The 18,651-nt window shown below is 38.6% G+C and overlaps 1 protein-coding gene across 9 annotated transcripts; it reads right to left on the bottom strand.

Moving 5' to 3' along the window:
* Positions 1–791: 791 nt before the first annotated feature.
* Positions 792–18,592, bottom strand: LOC109470895 (CD151 antigen-like). 9 transcript variants are annotated; one of them, XM_019769988.1, is made up of 11 exons: positions 18,477–18,592; positions 13,109–13,203; positions 6,990–7,095; positions 6,025–6,216; positions 5,142–5,216; positions 4,789–4,791; positions 4,248–4,352; positions 3,846–4,004; positions 3,016–3,099; positions 2,492–2,595; positions 792–1,975 (listed from the first exon to the last, which is right to left on the bottom strand). In XM_019769988.1, exons 3-10 carry the CDS (start codon positions 7,077–7,079, stop codon positions 2,518–2,520), a joined length of 786 nt encoding a protein of 261 aa, XP_019625547.1. In that variant the 5' UTR covers positions 7,080–7,095; positions 13,109–13,203; positions 18,477–18,592; the 3' UTR covers positions 792–1,975; positions 2,492–2,517. The 9 variants fall into 9 exon arrangements, with proteins under 9 accessions (XP_019625547.1, XP_019625549.1, XP_019625550.1 ...); XM_019769990.1 differs by having other exon boundaries at positions 13,105–13,203; XM_019769991.1 differs by having other exon boundaries at positions 13,109–13,249; positions 18,477–18,579.
* Positions 18,593–18,651: the final 59 nt, after the last annotated feature.

The raw sequence follows: 18,651 nt of genomic DNA on the forward strand, positions 1-18,651 counted from the left end.
AAGAAAGTGGCAAGCAAATAGCATACAGACAAACACCTGGTAAAAACATCAACGATAAATAATCTATATGTATAAACTATAATAAAATATAATAAAAGCTGTTTCCATGCATGCTAATAATTTATACACCTCTAGTATTATAAATACATGCACCAACTTTCTTAAACACAAAACAACACAAAACACATATTTTCATTACATCATTCAGTGTACTTGCAATGGCCCAGAGTTGGTTTTTTTTATCAAAAAAAGTTTTCAAGAATTTTTATTAAAAGTTTTCACTTAAATCTATAAATCTATATCCTTTCACTTTGTTTAACAGAAAAATTTTGGGTTGACATCATACAATAAATAAAATCTATTGGTCTTGCAAGGTGTGTTGCAAACCACAAACTTGTGTTGATATATGCAATCTTCTCCTAACCTATATCACCAAGTGTACATGAAAATATAATTTTGAAGGGCATGTCAGGGCGGGGTCAACGTTCAAGAATAAATAACAGGCAGTGGTCACAAAAATTCAAGAATGTTTGCCAAAACATAGTCTAAAGAATCCACCGAATTTCTGCACACACTTTCTACACCTCTTTTCCTACCAGAAGGTACATGTCTATTGCAAAGTATTAAGTAGTTCATTAAAACATTGTCTAACAAAAGCAGTATGTGTGCCTGGCAACTTTGAAAAATTTGTAAAGTAGCACACGCACAGGTGTAAGTACATTGCATAGTGCCATCACTTTGCTTTGAAATTTTAAAATCAGCATTCTAAGCTCCCAGTGTCCATTTTCATTGCCATCCAAAAAAGCATTTTTACCCTACTTTATGGTATGTTTGATTCCTTATTATGACGCCACGCAATAGTATTATTCATATCAAGTTTCTAGACCACGCAACATAAGTGCATGTAACAATTGCAAAAAAAAAAAATATCCTGCTTCTCAACTATATATAAATTATAATACATGGTACTGCACTGCTATAATTGCAATTTAAACCTTGCACAAAACCCTATGACAAACTCGAATTCCTAAATCTGTGTGAACAATATTAATAAAAGATATCTGATATACAAACTGTCGTCTACCATGCTCCCCACAACAAATATGACGTAACCTCCACCCCTACTGCAAAATTGCATATTGCTATCATCAGCTCCAAAAGCTTAAAACTATTATAAATAGTTTGCATTAAATACTTCACACTGTCTTAGAAAACATTGCAAATAGAAGTTGTTTGTGACGTTATGTGAAAGTTATTTTCTCGTTGAAGGCAAGAAAATAACATCTGCATTTGTGGCAAGACTTCAGCTTTTCTTGTTTGTTACATGCCTTTCCATCCTGAAATACTGGCAGTATTTTTAGAAAATTTGTCACTTTGTATAAAAAAGCCCTCATATTTCAAGTTGAGGTTAAAAGTTGGTTTGTCATTTGTACGGTATTTTCTCCAATACCAGTTACTACGTAAACTTCATCTTGTGCTACCAAATCAACTACATGTTAAGTAGACTGTATCTGCAAATACAAAAGTTAAAGTTTTGATACCATTTGTAGTTACATGAATGCACATTGTCAACAACTTCCTTCAGTAAAATTGCTTAAAACAGCTTCATACCAACTGGTATTGAAATATTTCCTATGTCAAAGGTATCTACAACCACTGTTAGTTCTGTGGTTTTTCTTGATAAAGTTTTGATTGTTAAAACTACTAAGCATTGAATTTTACTTGTAAGTAAAAATTGCTGTTGCTAGCTATAGTTGCTTCATGTCTTTAAACAAAATTTTTTGGTTTAAAAGTTTTTGTTGCATCATAGGAATCATGTAATGCCATGATTAGCTAGTGCATCTCTTAGTAACTAAACCTTGACATAAGTAGTAGACAATGTGCCATGTGAAGACGACTTGTCAGGAGGACCAGCCTAACTCTCACTCCTCCTGATGGCTGAGTGCAGACAGCAGGTCAGGATCATCCCAATAAACTGGAACAGACACAGGTGAAAAAATCAGAAACTTTCCAAATCTAACCAAACATGACTAAAAAAGCTCAGATATGCATGAGAGAAAAAAAATGAAACACAAAAATGGTTGTGAAAATACATTTTGATAAATGGTGATGGTTGTGTATGAACACTTAAAGGAACTTGAATGGTTATCTCTGATAAAAATAAAAGGACATGTCAAAAGGACAGAGAAATAGTCTCACTGTGATATTGTAAGAGAAAATGTGAAATTGCAAAATGTCAGGAATTCATGGCTGTTCCATAAACTTTCTGAAAAGGGAATTCAAATTTGAAATATCTTGCATATCTTTGTTGCCCTGTACAACTGTTTTTTTTTCATGAGCCTTCGTCCGGCAAATCATTTTACAAGTATGGAATTTTTCAGGAATGGTATCCTCTCATGTCCATGTTTCACATGGAAACAGCCAAAAGTATTGATAAGCATTGAAGGTGTGAAAGAAGAGTTGTTAAGCTTGCAGTTCAAGAGAAACTTGCCAGGGGGCGATAGAGAGCGGTGAAGCTCAGTGGACTTCCTTGTCTAACTCCTGGTACTCGTCCACCAGGTGGAAGAAACACAGAGTGCAGAACAGACCCAAGATCTGAGGCAGATTGAGGGATGGAGGGATGTAGAAAGAGATGAGATAAGAAACAGACTTGATAGAGTGGTCAAGCTACTATAAGTTTCTATGGGGATATGCATCTCTACTGGAGCAATAGTATTAAAGAAGTACATGTAGCAAGAATATGGTAGATTGCAAGAAAGAAATGGTATTATTAAGGAAAATCAATGCTAGACTACTGCTAATAATACGTAGGGACACTAGCTTCCACACTAGCTACTTGACGCTGGTCCTATAATAACCTCTGGTACATGTAAGTCAACAGCTTTACAAAGTAAGTTACATGTACATGTATGTCTCCCTATACATATTTGCACTCCGATATGCTGATGACTGAAGATTCTGATTTATCGTGTGATGTGTCAGGTGTGTATCCTGACCAGTCAGCTGTGTACTCACCATGAGACAGGCCATGCTGATGCCCACAGCTCCGATGATGAACAGGTATGTCCTGATGTACGACTCTATGGCATCCAGGCAGCCCTGCAGGTATAACACACATGGTCATGGAGCTACAGGTTATGGGTTCATTTCTCATTAGGGTCAGGACTGCTGGTCATGGGTTCGTTTCCCTGGTTAGGACTACAGGTCATGGGTTTGTTTCCAAATCTGGTCAGGATTACAGGTCATGGGACCGGTTTGTTTCCCATTTTGGTCAGGACTACAGGTGATGGATTCGTTTCCAAATCTGGTCAGGACTACAGGTATAGGTCATGGGTTCGTTTCCTACTCTGGTCAGGACTACAGGTACAGGTCATGGGTTCGTTTCCCACTCTGCTCAGGACTACAGGTACAGGTCATGGGTTCGTTTCCCAATCTGGTCAGGACTACAGGTACAGGTCATGGGTTCATTTCCTACTCTGGTCAGGACTACAGGTACAGGTCATGGGTTCGTTTCCCACTCTGCTCAGGACTACAGGTACAGGTCATGGGTTCGTTTCCCAATCTGGTCAGGACTACAGGTCATGGCTTCGTTTCTCATTTTGGTCAGGACTACAGGTCAATGGGTTCGTTTCCCATTCTGAACAGGACTACAGGTTATGGGTTTGTTTCCCATTCGAATCCAGACAAAATCATGCTTATTTGTCTTCATCAATTATGTCATGATGTGTCTATAAATAGTCCTGCATATCTCTACCATACATATAAATACCTCTAAGTATCTGTAGTGATATAAAGCACAGAAGTAATGACAGAAATGTGGGCTGAGATGTCCCCCTGGGTCGTACCACGTGGTAGATGTTGGAGGGGTGGTCCCTGGCAGCACAGCCGTCTGAGGGTGATATACAGCAGCTGTTTGGTGCTGTCATGTTCCTGGCCGGCCCTGTCTTGAAGGACGGACTGTTCGCCTTCCAGTCCCGCCAGTTTAACACTCCACAGCACCGGAACTACAGGAAGGAAGAAAAATTGCAAACAGTTATAGAAATTTCTCATATTTCAAGTTTTGAAAAAATAAAAAAATTATTTAAAATTGGTAAAAACCTGAGATTAGTTAAATTCTATAACAGATTTTCAAGAATTTTTCCAGATGGCCAAAAAACAATTATAACCACAGTAAAGGAATTTTGCATCACTTGAAATTTGTGAATCAGATTTGAAGTATTCTGCTGACACGAAAAAAAGCAACTCACATCCTGTTGTAGTATGTCAGTTGCCCGGGTGATGCCCTCTGACCCCTTGGCCTTGTACTGCATGATCATGGTGGAGTTCAGTCCACCCTTCAGCTCTCCCCGCAGCTGTTGTCATGGCAACGGGACAAACATCAATAAACCATCTCCGAACAGCAGACAAAAATCACAAGCATGAAAGACAACTGGCTGATATGATCAGGAACAGTAACTTGTGAGGGTGACATTGACATACAGTATATACATGAAATGAAATGTTTGGAAATACAAATGTAGATGATAGGATGCTAATAGGAATGAACAGAAAACAGAAGGTTGATAGGAAACATACTTATGTTAGCATTTAATGGTAACAATATACAATGTATACAGGAATACAGAAACAATACATCAGATATATAAGTACAGTAATTTATGTATAGGAGACATACATACAAGATGCTCAGAGAATATCACAGACGTTTTCATGCACTCTAAGAAAGAGAAGGACTAACAGTTGAGGAATGGAGAGAAAGAAGGAAAGAAAGCATGGACAACCACTCACCCACTATGTATGTAGGCATGGAATGTAAAAGGAACACATGGTATTAATAATTAATAAATAAAGGTGATCTTCAGTACAGTACATAGAAATCTCCATAACATCCACCCCAGTCCGAAATTCAAATAGATGACTCTTAATAATTAATACCTCTGTTACAGATAAGTCTTAACATTTCAAATTGACAACAACATGGGATCCACATAAAGCATAGTTGATTCCAAGTTTGAAAAAGAGAAAGATTTTCAAATTGACAGATCCACTTGGCAAGAAGAAAGACATACCGCATGAAAACAATCAAAAGAATCCTTCAAATCTTTCAATACCTTGAGAAGACAAATGAAATGTGGACATACCTGGTCTTGGTAGACATATGCCAGGATACCAGCGATGATCTCCAGTAGGAAGACTATCAGGAGGAAGACAAAATACTGGGGAGAGATAATAGTAACAGCATTAACATAGAAGTTCATCTGTGTTGGTTGTAATCATTATGATAGTACGATGCTAAACTTTATGCCAACAAAAGGGTACGTAGACAAGGTCAGAATACTGGACACTGGACACAGGTATTTTTGGAGAGATCATATATACTTGGGCACTCCAGCCATCATTAAACAGAGACGTTGGATGAAGTAAAATGCCTATCACATTGGAGCAATTGCTGACTTTAAGTTTTCATAAAGTCTCGATTGTATAAGGTCATGTGTTGAAAATTTAATCCGCGGTATTTGAATTTTCAAAAGTGCATTTGAATTATTCTACGGAATATTTGGAAACCCGTGTGGTAACCAAATAGAACCCCCGGCTGTACCGCTAGTTATCACACAGGCCAGAACACCTGAATATTATCCCAGGTATATAAATATAGAATACAACACGGGGTATTCCGTATTGCCCGAGGTATCGGCCCGGCCGGAGGGCGATCCGACTCGCGGGAGGGCCGGGACCGAGGACGATGCAGAATACACCGTGTTGTATTTTATTTATGTATATATAAGAAAACGCAATGCAAGATGAGCCCAAAGTTGGTGCCACTAAACCCTAAAATGCAACAACATCAATTCCAACGTCCGGATTCTGTATTCGAATTTTCGAAAGGGGCACACGCGGTTAGGGCGAAACGCGTTCGAATTGTTTTATAACGGGTTCCGGGCCGTACCGTAATGTACGGCCCGGTCCGGAACCCGTTATCGAACGTTATCGCGGCCCGGGTATGATATAAGTATCAGTACCCACCACAATAAGGCAAGTCTTGTTCTCCCTGATGGCTCCACAGCAGCCCACGAAGCCCACGATACAGATGATGACCCCTGCGATGATGAGGATCCAGGCACAGGCTGGGTATGTGGCCGAGTTCAGCAGGGCAACGTACTTCGTCTTTGTCTGTAGGATCCAGATGCCCAGCCACAGGACTGCTGCACCAGAACACTGCATGGGGATCAATGATACAATTATATATATATATATTATATATATCTTTCATAAGGGTTTTATGTACTCAATGTCTTCTGCATCTGTAAAGTCGGTATAACCTCATTTCGGCATAACACACCACCTTTGCAGGCACAAGGCGCGGCAGCAGCTGGCTACATTGTGCCAAATGACTTGTTACACTTAGCCTTTGAATATCTAACTCTAAACATTGTTTAAAATTATCTAATGATGATGCCACAGTACTACATACTTGCTGATAGTTCTAGGAAAGAATGAGCACGAGCCTTAGTTGATAACTCAGTTACTTGAAGGCATGACAATTTCTTGTTCTTTTCTGGGCCTTAGGTACTTAGTATAATATATTTGTTGGTACGTCCACCAGGTTAATAGCCATTTGAACAATTTCGTCTGTCTTCCAGTGACACCCACTCACAGCAGGTTTCTCTTCAAGAGCTGTTGCCTAGCCCAAAAACCTGTGCTGCCTGTACCATTTACTGGTTATTCTAAAACCATGTCCAAGGACCAGTGATTCTAGCAAGTGTCCATGAGATATCTGTTAAAGTAGCTTTATAGTTCTTTGGAACGGAAACTAAGAGAAATATATAGAACCTTGCACTTGACAAGTAGTTTTTTAAGATTTACCAAACTGATGAAAGAAATGGCAAATGAATTATATGGTCCCTGTGCGTGTATCATATATCATAACATATGTTTTACAACCTACAAGATATGGCAAGACTTAGAGACACACTAAGTCTTGTACTTACCCAGAACAGGAAGTTGAAGATAAGGAGTAGAATCTTCAGACAGCCCAAGGTGTTGGACTTCTTCTCCTTGGCAGACTTGTACTCAGCCATGGTTGACTGCCACTACCTGCACAACAGACAGACTTCACATCAGGACACAGGTAAAATAAACATGGCTGCATTTTCTTTAGAGGAAGCTAGAAAGAGTAGGAATTGGTCAAATACACAGATAACATGTCAGGGGAGGCGGTCTGCTAAAGGAGTACAGGTTGCTGCTCTGAGCTGCATATTTAGGGGACTAACTCCCCTGGCATGTTATCTGTCTGTTTGGTCAATGTCTACTCTTTCTAGCTGATTCTCAAGCCTGGTAGAGGCTACCCGTAATTCAGTCTTGTCTCTTTGGCTCAGGTTGGCTACTGAAAAAAAAACATATTAAGCTTATTTTTGTTATTTGGAGTTAACTTAAAGTTGGTTCTTTTTGCTTTTTCCTAGATTTATTATATCCTAGATTATAGACATGGCACACCCCCTCCCAATGCAAGGTTAATATTCTGTAGCTTATTGCCTAGCCTGGCCTACAGCCTTAAAGATATAAGCTGACAACCGAACACTCAAAGAAAGTGAAAACACACCTTCATCAATGCAGTCTCATTCTATTGCTTACAGAGAGAGAGAGAGAGTACTGTCAAACATGTTGCTATATATAGCTGTTTCAAAGCTTGAAAACAAAAGATGACTTCATTAATGCAGTCAGCAACACAATAGCCTCGGCACTTAATGAAATTACATTTTCACTAGCTTTCAAACAACAACACAATAGACGGGACTAAGCTGGGACAACCCCCCCCCCAGGTGTGCCAGGACCACAGGTGAGACACACCTGAGCACCAGGTGAGGTCACCAGGTGAGGTCACCTGCCACAGTTCAGACACCATAACCTGCCCACTTCCTTCCTTTGGGTCATATCCTGTGCTATCTGTTCACAGTAGTCAAATGAGTCTGGAATTCATTCTCAGTTTTGCCATTTCAAAATTGCAAGAGAAAAAAATCGAGATTGCAAGAGATAAAATCCTGGTTAAGGCCTCGTAGCATGTTGGCAGAATGTACTGCGCTTGTGCAAAACCCAGACTTGTCATGATTTCTGTGTAAGATCCTTACTTGGAAGTTAGTTCCGTCACAGTGAGTGAGCCTGCTTGATAACACTGTGAGCATGATCAAAATTATCTGAAAACCTATGTCGACCCAGTCACTGCGCCATGAGAGATAACGTTTAAGAAATACTTTTAGAGATTCTGAACAGTATCTCAGTATGGACCCCGAGTTCTTTTGTTGCAAGAAAAGTTGTCTGGAGTTTGACTGCAGGGCTCAAAATATTTTTTCTGCGTTGAAAATTACCTGCACCAGACAAATACTTGCACCACTAAGGATTTAGAAAGACTAGATCATACTAAAACCTGTTCAGAAACCATTTCTTCTACATGTAGGTGGTGATGGTCAATGCAGCGAATGAAAATCCACACACATCTATACATGATACAATATATAAGCCCAGTACATGGACCGGCGAAGATTTAATAGGTACAGGTAGGTCAAAATGTAACTGCGCTAACCTGTGCATATGTTGGTGGGATTTCAAGCCCCAGACTGTGTTGCGATTTATCAAGTTGAGACACATTTTTGTTTTTTTGGGTTGGGATCTTGACAAATTACCTATGAATTTAGTCTTTAGTTTAGCTGCAAATTGTAGGTTGGAAGTAGGTATTAGGCACTCTTAAAAATAGACACACTTCAGGCTTAGATGATCTACCCCAAATTGTTTCATTACAGATATTAACAACAACCCTACAAAACAAGTGATGACACCACTTGTTTACAGTTTAGATAAACATGAGGATGTTCAGTTCAGTAGTTACTCCCTTCACTTGACAGTCTGTACACCAGTAAGCCTTCTGGTAACATTATAACACCAGGAATTCCTTTTTGGCACAGAATCCCTTTTTACTCCAACATTCACATATCAAACTCCTATACCAAACCTTTCTCAAATCCCAGACAAGTACAGGACTCTATTAGAAAGAGATTATGTTAACAGATGTGAGGGTCAAATAGGGCTAAACGAGCAGGAGACACCATATTTTACAATTGTCAACTGCACTTTCAATGAAAAAATTGGCACTGCCCTGTGTATCTTAATAATATCAGCATTATGATACTATAAGGGGTTAAAAATCAAAGTAGCCTCCAAGCAGGCAATGTTGACAGTTCTTGATCATAGTTTACCTTTGTTGATGGTAATGTTTTTAACTGGTCACTCAAAACTGGACCTTTGTTTTCACAGCTCCTTTGTTATCCATGAAGCTAGAATGGGACAGGGCGGGGGAACTATAGTGTACATAGTAGGCATAATTACTACATAGAAACAATATACCTGAAATGTTAACTGGGTACAGAAGGTATTTGCAAGCTTGGAGCTGATTGCGAATGCTCGTAAAGGTAGTAAAATGTGCAGAAAAGCAGCAGACTTACCCTTTTCGTGGGGACTACAGTTGAAGACGGGCTATGGTGTGCCAAACTGACCCGACTGGCTCCCTGCCACAAATATGCAGGCAGGGACAATAGCAAGGGGAGGGACCAGTGTGCCCCCAGGGAAGTTATGTCATCTGTCTCACAAAAGGCCACACAACACTGGGTTCCATAGACTGCAACCCCAGGAGACTCAACATCTGATTTCGTGGTACTTTCAGCGATGTTATCTTTTGTTAGCATATTGGCAATTGTGTACATACTCTATCATTTATGAATTGGTAGCAGTGAATTTTTCATTTCATTGATGGCAACTTCTTATGTGCGTTGCCTGAAATGATAATTCAATGATTTTAAACCTCCTTGAATAATCTAATGTACATTATAATGGATAGAATATGTTCAAATCTGCATAAAATAGCAATAAATATGCATAAATTGAAGAATTTGTAGATACTGTGTTATACTTATTATGAATCCCTGAGAATGTTCTTATGATTATAGTGTATCTTCTAAAAGTTCTAAGACTTGAACAGGAACAAACACATCTTCTGAAATTAGGAGATTATATTTCTTCTAAACAATGAGATGATGACTTGAAACACTAACCATTCAATCCCATTATACATTCATTAACAACACTCTAATCCATTAAAATAAAGAATGGGATTTTAAGTATTTTGTTTGGAATGAAACAACAAAAGAGGATCATTAATGAGGCTTTGTTGTGTACTGTCTACAATAGATACCAATACAATCATTTTAATTAGGTGTGAAAAACTCCCAGTCTATCAGTTCCTCATTATCACACCTAGTCAATGGACCATGACATCTACATAACAGGGGGCTTTTCTACCAGACTGGGGGCTTACCACTAATCCTGGGGGGGGGGAGGAAATCCTTGTAGAATGAGAGAAGACAAGTCAAGAGGAAACAAAGGTTATTAAATGTGCAGTCCCTTTTTTCCTCGGAATGTTGGAATGAAATCTAGTATAAGTCAATGTAGAGACTCTGATTTGGTAGAATCGCCAAGTCTATGGGTTGAGATCAGGACACTCAGTGACTGTTAATCATTTAATGTGTTAGGGTTGTTTCCCATTTACAAAATTTAATCCTAAATTCCAGGTGAATCCACTGATCTAATTAAATGTGACATGAATCATACTGTTGCAGAGTCCCGTGTTTTAAGCAAATGTCTTAAAATTTACCAGACCCCAATAAAGCTCTCTTGTGGTATAGCGATCTACGTTTCCCATAGGGATACTGATTTGGATCTCTATATTCTCCACCCTGACATATATATATATATATATTAAGGCTAACAAAATACAATGTGGCATAGATCTATCTACACAGACAGTTTTCATAAAAGTTGACAGACTCAAGACTAAATGTCTTACTTACTATTTTGTCCCCTCTCACTTCTCCGAAATGACCCTAACCTTGGCAAACAACAGGTCTGCACACACACATACTGCAGAAAAGCAGCTGTACAAAAACTGTTGGTCACAGTTTTCCCATGACACAATGGCATCTCTGTGCCTGTCTGTGACCTCTAACTGCGAGGGGCTTGGCAAGGTCACCAGGCTTGGCTTCCACCAACAGTGCCATGGTAACCGGTCTGAACCTGAAAGGAATATTTTATCTGGGGAAAAATCTTCCAATTGAAGGTAGAATTGGCAATACATTACAATTCATTCAAAATCAAATGAATGTTATCATCTATTTTCCTCTAATCATGACACAAGTATACACACTTTTTCTCTTTATCATAGATCACTATCACTAGTAGTGGTAAAAGTTAGGTCAGATTCTGCTGTATGTCCTATTTTTTGGAACAACTTTAGCTTTCCTGAGATACAAATATCCATTATTCTACAAAATTAGTTTCACACAAGTTCGCCAGATTGGGCAAAACCAGTAAACAACATAAAAACCTTAAGAAAGTTTGCATTCCTTATAAGCTGCAACCAAATGCTATGAAACCTGAATTCTTCATTTCCTTGACATGACATGGAGTGCAGTACTGCCACTTCTCACTAGATGTCTCTCCTCCAGCATCTCATGTTAATGGACAGCTTTCAAGATAGGAGAAGACAGGTTCATTAGGGACAGGGGATAAGCCTGTGGTTATTTTCACTGCTGTTCTTGATAAGGTCTCATTATGGGACACCTGCACTAATCTGGGAATCCTCAGCACAAGACAGCAGCTGTGAAAGTCAGACAAGAAACCACAGCAAAAATAAACATGGGATAAAAACTTAAGAGGGTTGAGGAATGGGGTAAGGAAACAGGAAATAGTGTGAGTGAAAGAAACCATGGAAAAGGGACAGTACATCTTTTTCCTTGCCATTTTTTTTTGGGAGACAACGTTTAAGTGGTACGTATTAAAGTTTCTACAACTCTAAAAGTACAGCTCTTTTACATTTTTACTTTACAGATATAGTTCATTAGAAAATTGCTACTCTTGGGATTGTGTGATGATGATTCAACTTACTATGTTAAAAAAATAACCAGAAAATTGACTTTGAAAATACAGTAACTGTTGCACTTCCCTCAAAATGAAATTGCCTTATATGTAACCGCAATGTCAACTTCTGTCAGAGTTCACACCCACAAGCTGGTTAGTGCTGAGGCTGAGTTACAGAGACAACCAGCTCCAGACACCACAGCAGTGGTTTAGATTATCCAGCGCTTTACTTCACCATGGTTCAGCTCCTAGGTAGGGATTTATACCATCTAACAATGTTTGGGGTCACTGGAGACAAGATCATCTCAGACATGGCTTGTTACAGCCGTTGTATTCAATTTCTGGCAGTTCTACGGTATCACAAGCCAGTACAGTGTTCTAGCCTGTCTGAATTGTTTTTCCGTCATCTCAATTTTGTTTGACATAATGTCATATTGAGTGTTGAATGCACATAACAATCCTAAAGAGGTTTGGGGGCATGCTCTCCCAAAATGTTGAAATCTTGACCCTCTGAAATGCTATTTCCAGAACTGTGCATTTTGAGGGTAGACTAAACTTACTAGTAATGGTAATAGTCCAATCTTATGATACCTTTACCATATCTTTACACACCAATTTTTGTCCATCAAAGGTGTCAGATTGGGATAAATCTGTGTCCATCCTGAGTGGCAAAATTTCGTCAAAATTTCCGACAAAAGACTGCCTAAATTGAGCCAGTGCATACACATCATGTTTGGAAGAAAAGTTCTCCATGCATTTATAAAAGAAAAAAAAACTCCAAACAAAACATTTACAGCTTGCAAAACATTTTCAGGTGTTGCAAATCTGAAAGCTGATTATAATACTAATACACAGTAATACATTATAACCTTTGCCACTGGATAGGGTATTGTTCAAGTCAATACCATTTCAGACTTAGTAATGAGTCAAAAATCATAAAACAAGAAGTCACAGGGATCTGATAGTAATACCAAAACATTTCAACGTTAGTATCCAGACATGTGCTGGACAACATCTGTAAAAATGTTTCTACTTCAAGTACAATATTAGCTTAGTGCAGTTTATTTGGAATGACAACAACTGTTAGACAACGGAAATATTATCTTTGTTCTCACGTTATGTATCATAGAGAAAAATTCATACTTGCCAGACTCTGTGATGCTGACTTTTCCCTTTAAAAAATGGGCTGAATTCTGAAGGATTCCCCCTCTGCTCTTGGTCCCGATTCACCAGGGGTCAAACCTACATGTAGAAGCACAGATCACCGCAGTCAGGAACAGTCCATCCACTAACACGGGGGTGTACAGGCTACTGTATCATCATACTGTATCCTGGCTTATACTGATCAATTTTCTTTGCGGTTTTTCCTTTTTAGTTGCAAGGATGATTATCAAAATACTTAAATTAAACACTGATATACAAGAAAATATTTCTTGGCATGAAATTTGTAAGATAATTAGATTTTGATTCCCTAGTTTTCCAGTTTTTCTTGGTGTTACATACAGAGCATGAGAGCAGCCCCTCCCCACTGTACTCTGTTGTTGGTCTCTCACACATTCCACAGTTTGCTTGGATGACACTTTACTAAATAAAGCCATGGGACGGTTTGCCTGGCCTTGTTTACATCACTGCATGTATACTTGTGGTATGTCGTCCCAACATAGGAGGGTATGAAAGGGGGCTACAGGACACAATATGCATCACTTCAATCTTAATTTTAAACATTTCGGATACACATGTCATTGATCTTATTACAAATGTATCATCTTCTTAATAAATTTGTGATTCCAAGGAAATTATACAGTTTCAAAACACTTACAGTACCGGTGCTAATAAAAAATTTTGTCTTTCTACAACTGGCAACCCCCTACTATTAATACTGTTACTATCAATTAAGGTGGCTAATGTTCAGGTTAAGTGTATGGATCAAATAATTTTTAGAGGTCCATTTTTAAGTAATTAACTAATAAAAGCTCATTTCATAAAAAAAATTTAATGCGGTTGGTAGTTCAACCTGAAATTCATGAAGCATGTTTCACTGAATCCTGGGACACAACCACTAGTTGAATTCAGTTAAACCTACTGTAACATCTGTGGCTTATGAGACTACGGTAATGTGTAGCTAAAAATAAATACGTATTACTAAATAAATATAGATTAGATTGCCCTTATGACACTCATCTCCCAGTCTGGACTGTATATTGAGTGCAATTGTAGAGTATGTATAACTTTCACGTTCAAGGTATCATCTTATAGTGAAGAAATTTGAGGATGATAAAATTTATAGTGAGATACATGTACATGATTATCATTTTCCAAAAAAAGAAATTAAAAAAAACAAAAGAGCACATAAGCACATTAATTTCTTTCAACTGTTCCAATCTTTTTTTTTTACAACATTTATGAGTTTTGGCTCATTTCAAGTAGGGATCAAATTTCATATGTCCTACCTTTTTCCTTGAAAACTTGATGCTTTCCAAGAGGAACAACGTGTTCTGCAACTGGTAAGCCACACTAAACAAACAGAGTTCCACTTGAAACATGCTTGTTGATTGACACCTGTCAAGTGTATCATCAGCAGGCACACATCAAATGTTTGGGCAGTTGACAGAAAGGCATCCTGGGAGAATATAACCCCAGACCCCCCACATGCACTTTTCAGGTCAAAATAACACCTCTTAAATCTGATACCAGAACTAATCAAATTAATCAGAGATAAGAAAGGGTCCTAGTTGTTACTTTCTTAAACATATGGGGCAGTATAAAAAAGATCATACTACTGTACCACTAGTAGAAATTTGTCTTGTAAGTTGTAAGAGTCTATCACTTGACCTTGATCATGTACCCTGTCATTAATCACTTCTTAAAAAAAATCTAAAATCATTTTTTTATTATTGAAGTCACTGCTATAGGCTTAGATCTGGAGAGATGATTTGATGGTTGAGACACACTGTTCAATGACATGCCTGTTTTGGAAGATCTAAGGTCTAAGATTTCTCTTTAGATGGACTGATTCATATCACCAGCGGGGCTGGAATGATCGTATAAAAACTGCCTACTTTGTCATTGAATAAAAAGTTACCTCTGATTTTTTCTCTAAAATCCTCTCAAAAATGCAGGAAATGCCATTTCAGAAGGTTCCTGTTTCAAAATTTTCCAGAGGAGCATGCCCCCGGACCCCCCTAGGAACCTCGCTACGGCGTTCGCTGGTCCCCTCAAGCAGTGGGAAGAACCCCCCCCCCCTTCAAAATCCTGGCTACGGGCATGAATAACTTCAGAATACAGACTTTTCCACATGTTATTCACTGACAGGCACCTTAAACTGAAGCGAGTGTTGAAGACTTCTGTGGAGTGACGAGTATTTCACAGGAGGATGTTTGTAACAATATTTGAAAAGAAGTTAGTGTTTGAGCTGAGGTTTGTTGTACAAACAGGCCCACATGTCCAAGTGGGCTCAGCAAACCTTTCACGACAATCTGCACTCTGTTTTACCTGGAAAACTCACAACAACGTCTCTCCATGTTTTCTTGTACATTTTTGGCATCAAAGTTCATACAGGTAACATTTACACTTTGCATGGGAGTGTATATAGACATTTCTGAATCTTGTATTTCTTTACATTTCATTAAGATTACATGTGAACAGTACAGTTTTTCAACCATCCGTACTTATGTGAGATATTTTTGGGTACCACCGATAAATAGCTAGAACCAGCCTACGGTACAAAACAAGCAAACATTTTCTGTCAGTCATCACATTTTTGCCTCACAGGTGTTAGTATGCTATGGGAAAGTTGATTCAACTAACCAGATTAAAAGACTTCCAGAAAGAAAAAGAAAATCCAGTTATATCATATGCATTCAAATTGCTTTGGGTGGCTTTATTATTTTAACTTGAAGGATATCAAGCTCTCCAAAGGTAAGTTGACTGTTGAGCAACTACAAGTTTCTTTTCTTGGAGAAAAATCTGGGGAAGACATCAAGACGGTATCTCTGGAAGTGCTCTACGGTCCTGACAGGTCTGGTTAATCAGAAGCTGGTGGTTTATCTGACAGACAACACTTCTGTTGTGAGACCAAACAAGAATGTCACACACTGGCAGAGTCACTGCAGGGTGCTGGGGGGTCTGTGCTACTGTGTAGGTCTGGGGCCAGGGTGTCCTACAAAGTACATAGCATAGTCACGTTCGGGATTTCTCCTACTAGTAAGTGCTTTAGGTTCAACTGGAGCATGTTACATAAAAAACTAGCTCCATGATCTGACATGTGATGAAACATAACAGTGTACATTCGGTTTGCCAACATTGTCATTGAAAATGAAAGTGTCCTCGTGTAAGTTTTACTTTATCAAACTGCATTGTATAAGTTTGATAACTAGAGATTGCTAAAGTCTAAAAAAAAAAGAGAAAAAAAGATAATCCCTACCTACTCTAATTATTTTCAGGACTGAAACAGGAAAATATATTTTTTTCCAGGCCTAACCATGTCCCATAAGGGTTAATACATTTACAAGGTTACCGGTTACCTTTACAAGGTAACCGAAGAAAGCTTCAAAGAATTGCTGTAATTACAAGATGGAAAAGGTAACTCAGTCCTAACAAGCTACCTGGGGGCCTAAAATCTAATCATTTTGAGGTCTCATCAAGACCTTCTCACCTACCAAATATCAAGACAATCCATCTAAAGTCTTATCAAGTTATCATGTTCACAGACAGACACATCACAGAAACGCTATTGAAGACATAACTTTCTTGGCAAAAGTAATTGACTTTGTATGGAAATAGGTTTTAAAAGCCAGCATCTAAGTTTTCTAACACTATCTACATGTTTAAACGTTTATAAGAACCACAACAAAAGCTAGCTGACAGGAGCGGCTGTACAGGAAGTTGTAGGTGGAAACCTAAGCCGACCTGTGGGCGGAAAAACAAATGTCAAAGTCACCCAGGCTCAGTGATTGCCAGTGAACTGGAAACACACCAAATAAGCACTTGTAATACAAGGTCTGACCATTGTTCACACAGTGTTGTGTGATGATGTCATTCAAAAGAAGCTTGTTTTTGTACATGTACCACTGTTTGGATCACTGTTCTTTTGTTAACTTTCTTTCTTCTGAGTTGTTATACTTAAAAGGAACAAGAAGTAACATTTAATGGTGAAATATGTAGCCCTTTTAATAGCACAAAGTACAACAAAATCACTGATCGAAGAAAAGGATTTGGACCTCATTGCGTGAGTGTATTTAGGTGCTTGTGTAAAGATTGTTATGCGTAAGGTTGCAAGGCTAAGACTGATTGAAAGACATGTTTATTGCAAACATTCTTCACCAAAAAAAGATTTTGTCTTAAGGCTCTTTTTAGTATAAGCCTGGACAGGATGGCAAGGCATATTTTCAAACTAAAAGTCCTGAATATAGCACTAAACTGCCATTGCAATTAAGGTACAATTAAGGTAACTAACACATCCATTTAAGAACATACAAAAGCCACCTAGCCCTCAACCCCACCCCCACAAAATTCTTTTTAAGTGTATGGTAAATGACACATAACACAAAAATCATTCTACACCCAAACCTACATCCCCCACATTCGGACTACAAGAATGTAAGTTATTCATTGCATAAATAACTCCATGCTGAATAACGCAGGCATGCAGCTGTGCACTACTGTTCAAGGTCCTGCACACATGTGGTCATCTCTGGCCATGGAACCAATTCCAGTAATGGGCTCTGTGGAATATGGTCTACATAAATAGATCAATCAAGTACTGAGCATTATGATGGCATCAAAGCAGTGTCATAATGAAATGGCATTGGATTTTAACAGCAAGACATTTGATTAGGGTTAGCAAAAAAAATTACTACTAGAATGTGTGTAAAGGAATTGTATTACTAGAAAGGTTTCAACTTATGTTATTTCTTTTCCTTACATATTATGGGTAGCCTGCGCAAAACTCGGTTGTTCATGGTTTTCTCATAAATTTCTCTCGACTAGAAATTGGGTCAATACTATTACTATTGCATGATGATTTGCATCAAATCTAATTCAACATCAAAGAGAAAATTTGGGACATTTGCGGTTGACAAGTTAGAAAACGTACGTTGAACTACACACATCTCCCGTATCTCCCCCTTCCTTCCGTACCAAGGAGTGGTTCAATTTCTGACTCACTACTTTCAGCCACTTCTTCCAAAAACCGTTTCCTTCCAAAACGACTTTTTCTATTTAGCGATTTTGATGAAAATCTGAGAATCCCATTGAGAACACGTTTTCTGTCCTAGATATATATATTTCAACCAATCTCACTTTGTCAGGAACTTTGAAAACATTTAAACCAATTCCCACAAGGGATTACACAGAAGGCGGCCAACATTTTAAGTGATCTTAAGTGGGAGGGGCATTTCTATTCCGATCACGTCGTCTGCAAAAAAGCACCACTCGAACACTACAAATCGCACCTCCCCTCAATGTCACCTTAACAAAACTATCAAAAACCATTAATCGGTCGGTATTGTACTCACCGTTATCCACTGTGACTCCCGACAAGTGCGACAACACTTCACAATGAGAACGTAAATATGTCCAACCCCGGACTGTAAACAAAGATTTGCTAAATGGGAAAGTTGAAATAAGGCGCAGTGCATCCTGGGAAATATCAGGGTCAACCAGGCCATTAGACGATTCCAACTTCTCAGA

The sequence above is a fragment of the Branchiostoma belcheri genome, unplaced genomic scaffold (assembly GCF_001625305.1).
Source record: "Branchiostoma belcheri isolate BF01 breed outbred unplaced genomic scaffold, Haploidv18h27 scaffold239, whole genome shotgun sequence".
Taxonomy (NCBI): Eukaryota; Metazoa; Chordata; class Leptocardii; order Amphioxiformes; family Branchiostomatidae; genus Branchiostoma; species Branchiostoma belcheri.